Source organism: Poeciliopsis prolifica, unplaced genomic scaffold (assembly GCF_027474105.1).
Source record: "Poeciliopsis prolifica strain line A6 unplaced genomic scaffold, Auburn_PproV2 SCAFFOLD002, whole genome shotgun sequence".
Lineage (NCBI taxonomy): Eukaryota > Metazoa > Chordata > Actinopteri > Cyprinodontiformes > Poeciliidae > Poeciliopsis > Poeciliopsis prolifica.
In genome coordinates this window covers 22,677,174-22,690,246 of record NW_026562377.1, presented here as the reverse complement: position 1 = coordinate 22,690,246, position 13,073 = coordinate 22,677,174, and the positions used below count along the sequence as shown (strand labels likewise).

Genomic DNA, 13,073 nt, shown 5'->3' with positions numbered 1-13,073 from the left:
AAGAAAAAAAACGTACATAAACTTGCATGCATCGATGTTTCTCTGTTGTTTGATCTGTTTACATACTATCAATACAAAAACAAGTGATATCAGTTCTAATGTAGACTTAGTAGACGCCATCCTTTGGTGACATGGCGCCTTGTGTAGATGAAAAAAAAAAATCTCAAAAGCAGAGTGGTGTTCAGTGGTTTGTGTTGTCCATGTGCTGTGTGATTGTTCTTACTGTAGGCTGAGGCTCTAGTTTAGTTATCAACACGTTACATAGAGATGAATTCAACAACATGCCTTCGCTTTTCCCGCGGTCGGACCTCTGAACGGTCCCCAAGTGATCTGGGTCTGCAGCTCTCTGGCAGGAACAGATGCAAACAAAAGAGTGAGATTATTAAGCAAAAGTACTCATACCCCTTGGACATGTTTCTCACTACAACCACCATTGATGCGTTATAGACCGATGGAAATGGAAACGGAGGAAAATTACCCGGGCAGATCTAGAGTCTGACATTTCTTTAGAGAAATAAAGACGGCCGTTCTGTTGAGATGGAGAGTAGATGTGAACGTGAATTTCTGGCTCAATGTTTAGAGTCATCTGAAGTCCACTGATTTCTGGTGACCTTTTTTTTTCCCCCCCCAAAAAATTGCAACTGTGTAGCGTCGTCCTTCCACCCCACAGTCATGCTCTGCTTTGTGTTGGTCTGTCACATAAAATCCCAAACGAATACGTGGAAGTGTGTGGTCGTAACACGAATGAAATGTTCTTCTTTTTAAATTTAAGTATATATTGGGTGTGTGAATGTGTTTGCAGAGCTCTGTACGTTTTGTGTTTTGTGATGTAACAGTCACAGCTCCACGCCATGCGACTAAAGTGCCGCAGTTTTAAGAAAACCTGATGACAAATCATCTCCCTGCCCTGCGCTCTTACAGCGAGGACGATGACTTTAATAAAAATAAAAAAAATAAACCCTTTTTGTTTTTTAAGTGAATCGTTCGTTTCTACTCGTTTCTGTCGACCCCTCGAAAGACGTTTCGACGAAACCGTTTAGGGACAATCTTTTCTGTCTGGACGGCCACCCCGCCCCGGCCGTCCACTCAGTAACCGTACATGTGTGTCGCTCCTGTGTCATCTTGATTTTGGTGTCCGTCCTGTCCCCGCCCGAACCCCAACCCGTCCCCACGCCCCCCAAAAGTGTGGTCTTCAGTGTTAGTCAAGTGTGTGCTGTTACAAAACCTCAACGGGACGGAAAGTCAAACGTATATATTCTTATTATAGCTGGTTCATATAATTTAAACTGTTTGTGTCGACAATTACTTACCCTTCACTGGCTCTTTGAGATGTTTTTTGATAATATTATTATTATTATGCACTACTTTTCTATTCACTCCCCCCAACTAATGATTTCAGTGCAAACGTGGACTCCGCCTATTTATTATAACTGTAAAGATGATTTATTAAATGTTATTTTTCCCCACAATTGCTTATTTAAGATGTAGCGTGATGCAGTGGTCTTAAGTTATCTATGTTCTCTGTGAGTAGAGCCAGAATCCCAGATTTGTTTTAAATAATATATTTTAGTGGAATTTGCTTGTTCAGAGGAGCGGGAGTCCGGAAAAAAAAAAACAAAGTGTGAAGCGAAGGAAACGATCTCGACCCGTCTCCCTCCCTCGAGTTGCCCCGATGAAGTGTGAATATCGTCACCTGTAACACTTGACTCGTAACTGTTTTCGTGCAGTTCCTTTTCCTTTTTTTTTTCTACGTTGAAACACTGTTCGCTTGTCCTGTACGTGTCCTCGTTTTGTCCCTTTGTTTTTGTAAAAGCGTATTTATTTCACTATTTTTGTAGACGAGAAAAAAAAACAACAAAAAAAGATTTTTTTGATTTTGATTGTATTTTTCTATTTAAATAGGACTAATATGACAATTTGTTTCCCCCCAACCAATGAATTATGCCCCGAAGGTTGCAGAGGAATCATTTCATTAGCAACGCCATCAGACGTTTTTGATACGCAGGTGATTCTTATTTTGATAACGCGAGGCACATGTTGTTTGAAGGAAGGAAACATGAAGGTTTTCTTTAAATCTGGGAAGACACTTGACATTCTCGCCCCCCTCCAGATCCCCACTTCCTTCCTTCCTGCGTTCCTTCCTTCCTTCCCCCGGCCCCCGTTGCATCGAGGCCTCGGCTGCCTGTCCTCGTCGATGCTCTGAAACTTGAATATAACACATTTTGAAAGGCCGACTAACCTCGACTCTGTGTTGTGACGTGCAATACTGTTTCTAATGTTTGTATAAAAGTAAGAACTACAGTGTAGACCTTTTTAAAATGCAGATTTATTTTTTTCATTGCATATTTTGCAGATTTCTGATCCACAGTGTCATTTTTTACCGTCAGAAAAACGAACCCCGTTTTTTCATTGCGAGTATTTTTAAATCCAGATATCTTTGTACTGATGTAAATGATTGTAGTTATTTTGAATAGTGTTTTGCTAACAAAAGGAGAGACTTTTTCATGCGTATTTCTATTTCCTTTCATCTTGTTTTGTCCTGCGTTTTTATTTTTCATTTAACGGTATAGCAGGTTTTTTTTTCGTTTCTTGTTTGTTTTGTTTTTTATTTGTTTTTTGTTTTTTTGTTTTTTTTGGAAGAATTCGTCATATTTAAATGTTTTTGTTTTTGTGGAGGTTTATTTGTATTTTTATGTGGACACATAATATATTTGAGATGCTAACTGCTGAGATATTTTTGAGTTTTTGATTATTTTTAAAGCTAAATATTTGTAATTTTACTGGTAAAGTGACTAATTTCTAAATCAAAAGTTTGTGTATAGATTCACAAAGCGGTCTATAAGGTGTTTGGATTGCGATTATTACTGAATGGTTCTTTGATATGCAAGATGAATATCATGGTTATTTTTATTTTTGTTGGTTTTGTATTTAAATGGGGTGTTGATTACAATCTTCTTTTCTTTCACTTCCTGAATAAAGACCCATTCTGTTTGGACACAATCTGACCCAGTGTTTTTTTCCGTATAAACATCCATTTTTCTTGAGACCCTGCATGAAAATCGGTTCATAAGAAGGACCGGAGAAGCTTTTTTTTTTTTTTTTTAAATAATCAATTTTTTTTGTCTTCAGAAGACAAAGCCTAATAAATCCACATAATTCAATGACAAATAATCAATGCGGAATATTTGAGACTGTTTGATCTCTCTATACTTGACAGTACATTGCCGTTTCCGTACACCTTTTCACAAATAGCATACTTCACTCTAAAGTTCAGCTTTGTATGTTAGATGGTGAACAAAAGTTATCAAATTTGATCTGATTCAAAGACAAAAACAGCCTTTTAGGCTAGCATCGAATCAAAGATTGTTTATCACATACTAACCTCCCTATCATCTGTACATGCAAATAACCAATGAAAATTGTGTCTGGGGTCCACCTGACAAATCCCCTGATTCTTGGCCTTTGAGTTCTTGTGCCACCCCCAGATGGAATGGCGCCCATAGTGGTGTGCCAAGTCGCCCTTTTAAAAAGCTAAAATCAGACATTACAGTTGACACTTTTTACAAAAACTGAGCCCCGCTTTCCAGATTGAAAAAAAAAACAAGTCATAACTACATTTAGATCAGTTGCTCCTTTGTTGTACACAAACAATATCCACTGCTCGTCTTGTAGCAATAGTGGGGCAGAGTGGGCATGTTAAAGTGCTTACTGCACTGACTTTCTGTTGGCTGCATTTTTATTGTCTCATATTTGCAAAAAGCCCTCAGTTCTACTGGAGACCAACATGTCTTGTAGAGTTTAAATATTTGATGTTGTGCTCTCATCTATTTTCTGCTTTAAACATTTTCATCTAAAATGTTTTGTTCAACTTTTTCTTTGTTTTCTTGATATGCTGACAATGAGAAAAATATCTAAAAGTGAAATTTCTAGTATAATTTAAAATAATTTGCACAAACGCGAATAAGCTACGTTTCACCATTTATCAGGAAGCAAAGTGAATAATTACATCGAACGATGTATTATTTTACGCAATCATATAGTACAGCAGAACAGGTCTACTACTTCCAAACCACAGGAAAAAACTAATGTTCTTTGGGATTGTGTTGACACTCAGAAAATCTTGTTTAAAACATATCTCGTTTTGCAAAACCCCCCTGTGTATGTCAGGTTTGGAAGTACAAGACCACTCAGACCAGGCGTTTCTGTCATAGCAAGCCAAGTTCTGCTGAATAAGCTACCTTCTTCATTAAAATAAATGCTCCAAATGTCTTTTTTTTTCTGATCCGTGGGCTCTTTGTTGGTCTGCAAGTTAGATTTCACACTCAAACGAGAGCTCCATTTAGTTTGTCCACCGTTTCTCGGACAGGATTATGAACAGTTTTCAGCCAAAACGTTGTGGAGCACAAGATCAGTTTGTCCTTGGCTTGGTTTTCTGTATTTTCTAAACATGCAAGCTCCATGATGTAATCTACAAAAGTGAGCAAATTTTCACAAAGCAGCGTTGCTCCTAAACATTTGTCGCCACATAATGGTCTCCATGCCATCTTCCTCTTTGAAAGACTGAATTTGTCTCAGATTTAACTTAGTTCATAGTCAGTCACATTCAGTTTCATATTGTCCAATTCTGACCAAATTGCAATGCAACACACCCAATGTGTCATTGTGTTAATTAGTGGAAAAGAAAAGATCTGGAACGCCTTCAGTGGTTAATTTTGCTGTCATCGCTCATCCTGATGAGGCATGTGGAGACAGTGGAAAGGAAGCACTCCCTTTTAACAGGAAGAGATCGCCAGCAGTATTAGGCTGAGCGTGAACAGAAATCTGAAAAGACCAGCTCATGATTCAAAAAGAGTCACAGAAAAAACACACACAATCAAAGCTGCGTATACAAGTTGCACTATGTAATTTTTGAGATTTTTTTTTCTCTTTTTTTTCACATATTTGTTAAAATGATCAGATAACCAGTGAAAAAAAAAATCAAGCTCATCTGGCTTCTCTGTCATTTGCACAAAATACACTGCTGTCAGAAACAGCCAATCAGAGCCAGGAGGAGGGTCTTAGCGCTGTCAATCATCTAAAGCTGAATGGTTCGCTACAACAAAAGCTGCCATGGACGCTCAGGCTAGTGCAGCTAGCCAGCGGTGACATTCTTGAATGGTGTGTCTGCCGTTAGTGGTGGTGCATTTTATTTTAGAAGGTAACTCACTGGGAAAAGGCGGAGCAGCTTGATTTCTTTTATTTTCACAGGTAATTTGTGACCGTTTTTAACAAATTTGCTAGGAACATGTTTTTGTAAAAGTGACATACTGCAACTTTAAATGTGAGATGTGAGCGCATTGAGTAAATGGCAACAGACTGGCCACTACGGACAAGGGTGTTAGAAAATGGATGGATGGATTTTTATGTTCACGATAAGTGTCAAACATTTCAGTCAGTCCTTCAGAAGAAGTTTACAATAATTATTTTAAATAGTTTAGGGTGTTTCTTCTTCTTTTTTTTAAGTATATATATATAAGGCCATTATTTAAGAAATGTGATGATGTGACAGATAATAATGAGTCATGGCGCCACCTTGAGGTAAACGTTATAAATGCACATTAGAGCCACACAGGTCACCGTGTTCCAAACCATTGTTCTCATATCTGGTTTCCCTCTTTATTTCTCTACGATTCTCGTGTGATTCACACCCGCGCCTTCTTCCGTGACTCCACGGATTCAGACGGCGACATGCGTTTGACAAGATCGCAGCCTGTTTGCCTTAGGAAGTTTATGGAGCAAAGAGAAGGGAGTGGATCTGGAGGAAGAGCAGGAGGAGGAAGAGGAGGAGGAGGAGGGGAGGAAGTTGGATGCACTGTGAGACGCTGTCAGCAGCAGAACGGTGGAGTTCTGTGTCAAACCTGCCAGAAGAACATGTTCTGCGAAGGGAACGGCTGGAACATGAGCACATAAGGGGACGGAGACGCTTCAAAGTGGGGGAATCTTGATCAGCCGTGAAGACGCACAGCTGCAGAGCGAGGGGTAAGGACATTTAAGAGTGCTTCACTTAGAGGGATGAGACGAGAGGATGATGTTCCAGGCCATTGTTCTCCTTTTTCTGTCATTAGAGCAGACAATAAGTGCATGAAAAACACATCTGAGGTAGAGTGAGACAGTGTTCTTGTCTGTTTTCATGTCTCAACTTTTTCCTCCATTTGGAATAGCTGATTAGAAAGACCACCAAAGTGCTGACATCGATCTCTTGAGGCAACCATGCACGTCCACCTGAAGAGTGTCCCCCGAAGGAACGTAAAAGAACTTTTCCTGATGCTATAAATAGAAACTTCATTTAATCTTTTTGTTTTTGAAGTTGAACAGCGATTACATAACCCCCAGGGGACTGGCCACTGATTAGCCCTGATCTCGAATATGTGCACACCGTTGACCAGAGGGACTGTTTAGCACATTCCTGCAGGCGGGTTGGGGGAGTCTATAGGACAGACAAAGCAAATGCATGAGTAACGGAAAGGAGAAACAGCTCGCTCTCTGTTTGAAGACTGCAGAGGGAACGATGTTTCTCTGTAGGCCTGACCCGAATGTTCCACTGACCAGAGACAAACAGCAGATGCATTGCTCGCGTTCTCACACCCACGTTGGCAAATCTGCCAAGAAAAGGCCATGAGCATCCATCATCTCCGCAAATCCCCCTCTGCGAAACTGTTGAAAGACTTCTCACAGTACAGGATTATTTGTCAGTATACATCCATATGGAGTAAGAAGCAAGGAATGTACGTCTTGAACACGATGGGTTAGGGTTTCCAGGATGAGAGCTGTCTCGCCTGTATTGGGATGTCTTGCCTTATGGGATGTCCTTCCGTCTTCTTCTGTGGATCCAGTGAAGTGCCATTGCTTCGTGTTCAGGAGACAGAAGTCACGCTTGCGTGTTACGTCATAGCTGGAGAATGTCTTTGCAGAAAAAGACTTGGATTGGAAGATTTCCATTTTGACGTCTCTCTCTCTCTCATATAATCCTGCGGCTGGTTCAGAAGTCTGTGGATCAGATATTAGCTGTTCCTGATTACAAAATCACATCTGGCCTCATGCTGCGTTCAATAAAAACTTCTCAACTTTGAACAGTGACAGACGAAAGTCTTTCTCCATACCGCCTGCAGCCACCATGACGACAACCCTGAGTGAGGGTTCAAACGGAGATGTCGTTTCATTTGTCACCTAATTATCTGTAAGAACAAAACCTTCTTCGGTTTTGCAAGAGTACCCTCCCCCACCACACACACACACACACACGCACACACACACATTTTTTCCCATGTTGTCACATTACAACTGCAGACTTGAATGTATCTTCAATGTAACAAACAGACCAACTCGAAGTAGTGGCAGTTGGGGAGGGAAAGGGAGGAATAGTTTTGAAAATTTCTTGATTAATAACATTCTGATCCCTGTTTTTTGTCCCTTTCCCTCTGAAACCCCTAAATAAAACCCAGTCCAGCCTATGCTCTTCAGAAGTAACCTATCTACTATGTGATCTAATCTGTCTAGTGTACCATACAACGGGACCAGGAGCTTTAACATACAGCCAGAATTATGAATGCAACAGTTTGGTGTGGAGCATGTTTCTGTTTTAAAATGGTCCAGTCAAAGTCCAGACCTTGTTCCGACTGAAAATAAATTTGAAGACTTGACAGGTGACGTTCACAGACGCTCTTCTTCCAATCTTGCTGAACTTGATAATATTTGATGGGCAATTATTATTTTTATTTCATTTGACCTTTATTTTGACGAGGTCGCTCGATTGAGAACAAATTCTTATTTTCAGCAACGACCCGTTCAGCAAACATTAAATCATCACACGACAGAATGTCATGTCACAGAAAATGGACGAATATCATTTAAAAAGTAAAAGTGCAACCATATTCAGACATTGATCATGGCTTTTGGTTTTTACTGAGTTGATAAAGGTCGACATTAAAGTTGGCGTACTGAGCTTTGTTGTTTTTTGGGGTTTTTTAGGAAGTCGTTCCAATCATTAACATTGAGGATTGAAATAATGGTGTACGAACTCATCACAGTGATAAATGTATTAGAACGTAAAATGTGAGTTTTATTAATTTTGAAAATTTTATTCTCTACAATTCACACGGGAAAAAAGAAATAGCAGAAGACAAACTCCATAACACAGTAGCAAATACAGAGCAAAGTGGTTTCACATAGTACTATTGATTAATATTGACATTGTTATCAAGGAAATAAAAAATGAATTGTTATCCATGTTCTTTCCAGTTTTAAACCAAGCACTGCTTCGTGTTGGTCCAAAAAATATGAATAAGACTCCTTAAGATTTGTTGTAAAATAACAAAATCAAAAAATGATTTTGGGGTAGAAATTGTTTTCCACACGGAAAACTAATTGTCCTTCAACAAATTATTTGCTTCTGCAGATTTGAAGATGTGGTTACTAATGGGAGCAATCTATCTGTGCCATTGCGTCACCGGGCAGCTGCTCGAGTCCAAGCTGAAAGGAGCACCTCGACTGGTCTGCAGCGTCCCCGGGTCGCCTGGCCCGCCCGGCAAACCAGGTCCCAGCGGACCACCGGGAGCAGATGGGAATGTCGGAATTCCAGGAAGAGACGGCAGAGACGGCCGAAAGGGGGAAAAGGGAGAAAAGGGCGATACAGGTATAATATGGACTCTTTGTTTTGGGCATAGGAACTATGAAGAAGAAAATAAAACATCAAATATTATATTTGTGTAGCAAATATAATGTACATACTATATAATGTGGCCAAATCATCACTCCTCCTCCACCGTGCTTGTCAGTTGTGAGACTCAGTGTTTTGATTTGTGAGTTATGGCAAACATTTCCTCTTCAATCTCATCCCAAAAATGTTGTTTGAACAGAAGCAACTCTCCAAAATTATGTTCTCGTTTTTTAAATTTTTTTTTATTATTATTAAAAGCAACATACTTTTCCTGCCTCGCAATCCTTCCCATCTAGTCAAACTTGTTGTCATTTTGTAAACGTCATCAGCGTCAACATTTATTACGCCAACCTAGGTGCATAGAGTCTTTCGTAAAGTGATTTACATTTTTTTAAAACCACCTTTTTCAAGTTTTTTTTTTAAATATATAACTTGAGATGTGAGCAAAAGCCTTGCAAAGCCCTCATCGGGAGGTGATCATACCTGCCAGTCGACCTCAGTATTTGTTCTGCTGGTTTTGAGCTCAGAATGGGAGTTTTTCAAACACAGCTGTTTCATCTTGGCTGAGTCTCCGTTAAATATTACAGCTCTGACTGCTTTAGTTTGCTGATAGAGAGCTGGAGTTATTGGTATTTGCTAAACCATGCGGTGTAATTTATGGGCATGTACCAGCAATGCCAAGCCCAACAATCACAGCCTTGCACTTCTGCACCGAACTGTTTGAAGCAACAATGTGCGGAAAGTGGAAACCAGGAGGATTGATGTGACTTTGTGAGAAGTCTGGAGTTAAAATAGATTCATTCATAAAAGTTGGGTTGTTTGGATGTGCGTTTGTTAATTTTCATTCTCTTTAAGAATGCTGCCAATGTAACCCACGAAGGATCCAATCTAGCTGTGAAGCCCAGATCCTGTTGATCTTTCCAAAAATAAAATATCAATCCGTCAACAGCTTAGAACCTTATAACACGATAAATCTGTCAGCAATAAAAAAAAAGTAAAAGGAAAAAAAAAAGGGTTATGTTTTCAATTGTCTGACGACATGGATTCCTGTAGAACCCTCTCGGGCCTACGGAGCATGCTCAAACATAAACTACGTCCTTGCTTTAGGGTGTTTACTCTGGATGGAGGCGATCGGGTATAAGGTAGTTCGGAGGAATGCGGCCGACAAACTATGTTGTTGTTCTAATGTCAAGTTGGCTGCATTCCAGCTGTGACCTAATGCAAGGGGTAGGTGTGGTGCTGAAACTGATTCAACTAATGGAAGAACAAAATAAGGAATCAACACATAGGTAAAAAAGTCTTCATGACCCATGGCTACATAGATACATGGACACATGCCTACTGTAGAGCATTTTATCGAGATTTTGTGGGGTAGACCAACACAGAAAAGCGGATAGTTGTGAGATGATGTACATTTTTCAATATTTTCACAAGCTGAACTACTCTGAGGCCACATTTCTTGTATTAAAAGTTAAAAATGCAAAACAATGTCATTCTTTTGCATGTTTAATTAGTTAAACGTGCAATATTTTGAGAAAACAAACTAATTTAGAGACCTGCTCTACCTGTCAGAACTGTGTATGGGTCGCCAGTTTTATTGAACCAAATCCCACAGCACGTCTACATGTTAAAGTTGTCAGAGTCAAGCTAGCATCACCAACCTACTTCCCTCTCCGTTGCTGTATTTTGTTTTTTAATTAAAACTTTTTCCTGGCCTTGACAATTAGCCTCCCTTTTTCTTTTATATGTCATGCGTACATTTAAGGTTGAGTGCGTTCTGTTGATAACTTGACAGCTAAAACCAAAGGGAGCAGCTTTTTTCCCTCCAGCAGGGGAGCTGGGGGCGAGATCTTGCAAGACATTGGGTCAAACGGGTTGAAAGTAAAGGTACGGTAGGAAGTTTCAGACAAAACGCTGTTTCATAGTGTCCTGATAGAACACCCTGCGGTTGTAAAGTCACAACCATATCACTGCAAAACTGACATTTAATGTTGACGTTTCTGTTTTAGGGGTGAAGGGCAGAGTTGGCCCGACGGGGAAAATTGGAGAGCGAGGTGAACGCGGCCCCGCGGGAAAACGCGGCCCCGCGGGAGACAACGGAGACGCGGGGCCTCCTGGACCTGCAGGCCGCGATGGAGATAAAGGCGATAGGGGTGATCGGGGACCCCGTGGAACTGCGGGAACGTGCAAATGTGGCAGCCTGCTACCCAAATCTGCCTTCTCGGTGGGAATCACCAGTAGCTACCCCGCAGAGAAGACCCCCATCAAGTTCAACAAGGTCCTCTTCAATGAAGGCGGACACTACAACCCCCAGACGGGCAAATTCATCTGCGCATACCCGGGCGTCTATTATTTCTCCTATGACATTACACTGGCCAACAAACACCTGGCCATCAGTCTGGTGCAGAACGGTCAGTACCGCATCAAGACCTTCGACGCCAACACAGGAAACCATGACGTGGCGTCCGGTTCCACCGTCATGTTCCTGAACCCTGAAGACGAGGTGTGGATGGAGATCTTCTATAGTGATCAGAACGGCTTATTTACGGACCCCAGCTGGGCTGACAGCCTGTTCTCTGGGTTCCTACTCTACGCAGACACAAACTACTTTGACACACTGGCAGCGGACTATGCGTAGAAAACCCAGAGAACAAGACAGGACCACAAACTGTTTGCTACAGGGAGCATTACTCCCTTTAATTACCCGGATTATGGGTTTGATTGCTATTATAACTCAATCAGAACACTTTTGGTGTGAACAAACTATATATATTGTGTTATTTACGTGTTTGTACTACTATGGGATTAGCGAAGAATTCATTTAACATTGTGGAAATCTGATGAAGCTTTGGGTGATTTATTTGATTCCGGTGAGAAACTGATTTAGATTAAAAGAAAATTCCAGATAATTTAAGGTGTGAATTTGTTTAGAAAAGAAAAAGACATTCTAACCTTCCGTTTGGGAGACATTTTTCACTCTGATTTTGGCTGAGATTCTTCTATATTCATGAAGGTTTTTTTTAAACTACTTGTTATTTTCTAAATTAAAGTAATGAAATTCTATAGTTTCAATTATGGACAACCCTGACCATTCTTTTTACGAGAAAGTGTTGCAATACAGACTGCTGCAGGAGATTTTTACTGAAAAATGAACATCCATGCGATGTTTCAAGAATTTCAATTAATATGAGTTTTGACAACATTTCATTTCCCTTTGGGATCCATATATTATATTTGAATTTCAAGTTACAGAGAGGTAGGGCTCCCAAGTTAAGATGTCTGAACAATCAGAAGCTTTGCCTTTATTTTAACACGTAAACATTTTTTCTATCCCCAAATTTAAACTAACAGACTATTAAGAAAACTGAATCCTGCAAAGTGAGCATAACACGACTCCTCCAGTTTTGCCATGTGAAAATGTATTTGCTCTCCATTACAGATTTCTTCTCTTTTTGCCATTTTATCACACTGAAATGTTTCATAAAATCATTAAACTAATTTTAACAACAAACAAAGATAACATAAATAAATACAAAAGTTGTTTCTAATTTTTATTATATTATTATTTTTTCTATTTAGGGAAAAGAGCTATCCAAACCTGCCTGCACTTATTTGAAAAAGAAATCACACCTCAGCTCTACTAACAGGTGTTACTTTGGCTAGGCCACTCTAAAAAAAAAAAAAAAAAAAAAAAACTTGCTTTGCATGTGCTGATTTATTTTCCTTCAGCTGCAGGTGATCTGAGGCAGAGCGCTTCACTCACATACGATGCTGATCTGCTGGATAGGCAGCAGAATGCCACTCATTCCTTCACAATTGATCAAAATTTAATTGTAGTAAAGTCTCGGTTTGTGATACTCATTTATGTTCTCTGAGTTAGTCACCTTGTGTGTCCTCTGTGATCTCCAGTGGATTAAAACCTGTTTGCTTTGGGATGGTTTAAAAATAAAAACACTGAACACCATGTACAGACAGCTGCTGAAGCTGCATATCTGCTCTATTCAAATTTCAAATCTGTAAATCCTAATCCTGGTCAGTTGGGATGGCTTTAATCTGCATCCCGGAACAGAAACACTGCAACCAGTTAAGATCGCTTTGAACAAGGTTTTTAATGTGAGCATCACTCCCTTTGATTATTTGGATTATGGAACTACTGATATTCAGCGTGTTTTGCTGGATTTAAATAATTTGCAAATAAAAACAAAGCTCTCCTTTTGTGAGTTTTTAATTCAGCAGAGTATGTGGCAATGGAGGTGAGAAAATGACTGGGATAAAATGCAGAAAATATGCAGGCAGTAAGAAATATTTTCCATTCTCCCAGATTTCTACCCAGTTTTGTCAGTTTTGGTACATACTGTAGAAATGAAGATGGGGGAGG

At 39.9% G+C, this 13,073-nt stretch overlaps 1 protein-coding gene across 1 annotated transcript; it reads left to right on the top strand.

The window, feature by feature from the left end:
• The first annotated feature begins 5,840 nt into the window (after window positions 1-5,840).
• LOC129379674 (complement C1q tumor necrosis factor-related protein 7) lies at window positions 5,841-12,661 on the top strand. Its single transcript, XM_055060477.1, has 3 exons — window positions 5,841-6,018; window positions 8,435-8,671; window positions 10,705-12,661. The coding sequence occupies exons 2-3, from the start codon at window positions 8,443-8,445 to the stop codon at window positions 11,331-11,333; spliced, it is 858 nt and encodes a 285-aa protein (XP_054916452.1). The 5' UTR covers window positions 5,841-6,018; window positions 8,435-8,442; the 3' UTR covers window positions 11,334-12,661.
• Window positions 12,662-13,073: the final 412 nt, after the last annotated feature.

What these genes read in the sequence shown, in the direction of transcription:
- LOC129379674 (XM_055060477.1), top strand. Translation starts at nt 8,443, where the DNA reads ATGTGGTTACTAATGGGAGCAATCTATCTGTGCCATTGCGTCACCGGG. An exon ending in GGGAGAAAAGGGCGATACAG is followed by an intron (nt 8,672 to 10,704) that starts GTATAATATGGA and finishes TTTCTGTTTTAG; the next exon opens with GGGTGAAGGGCAGAGTTGGC.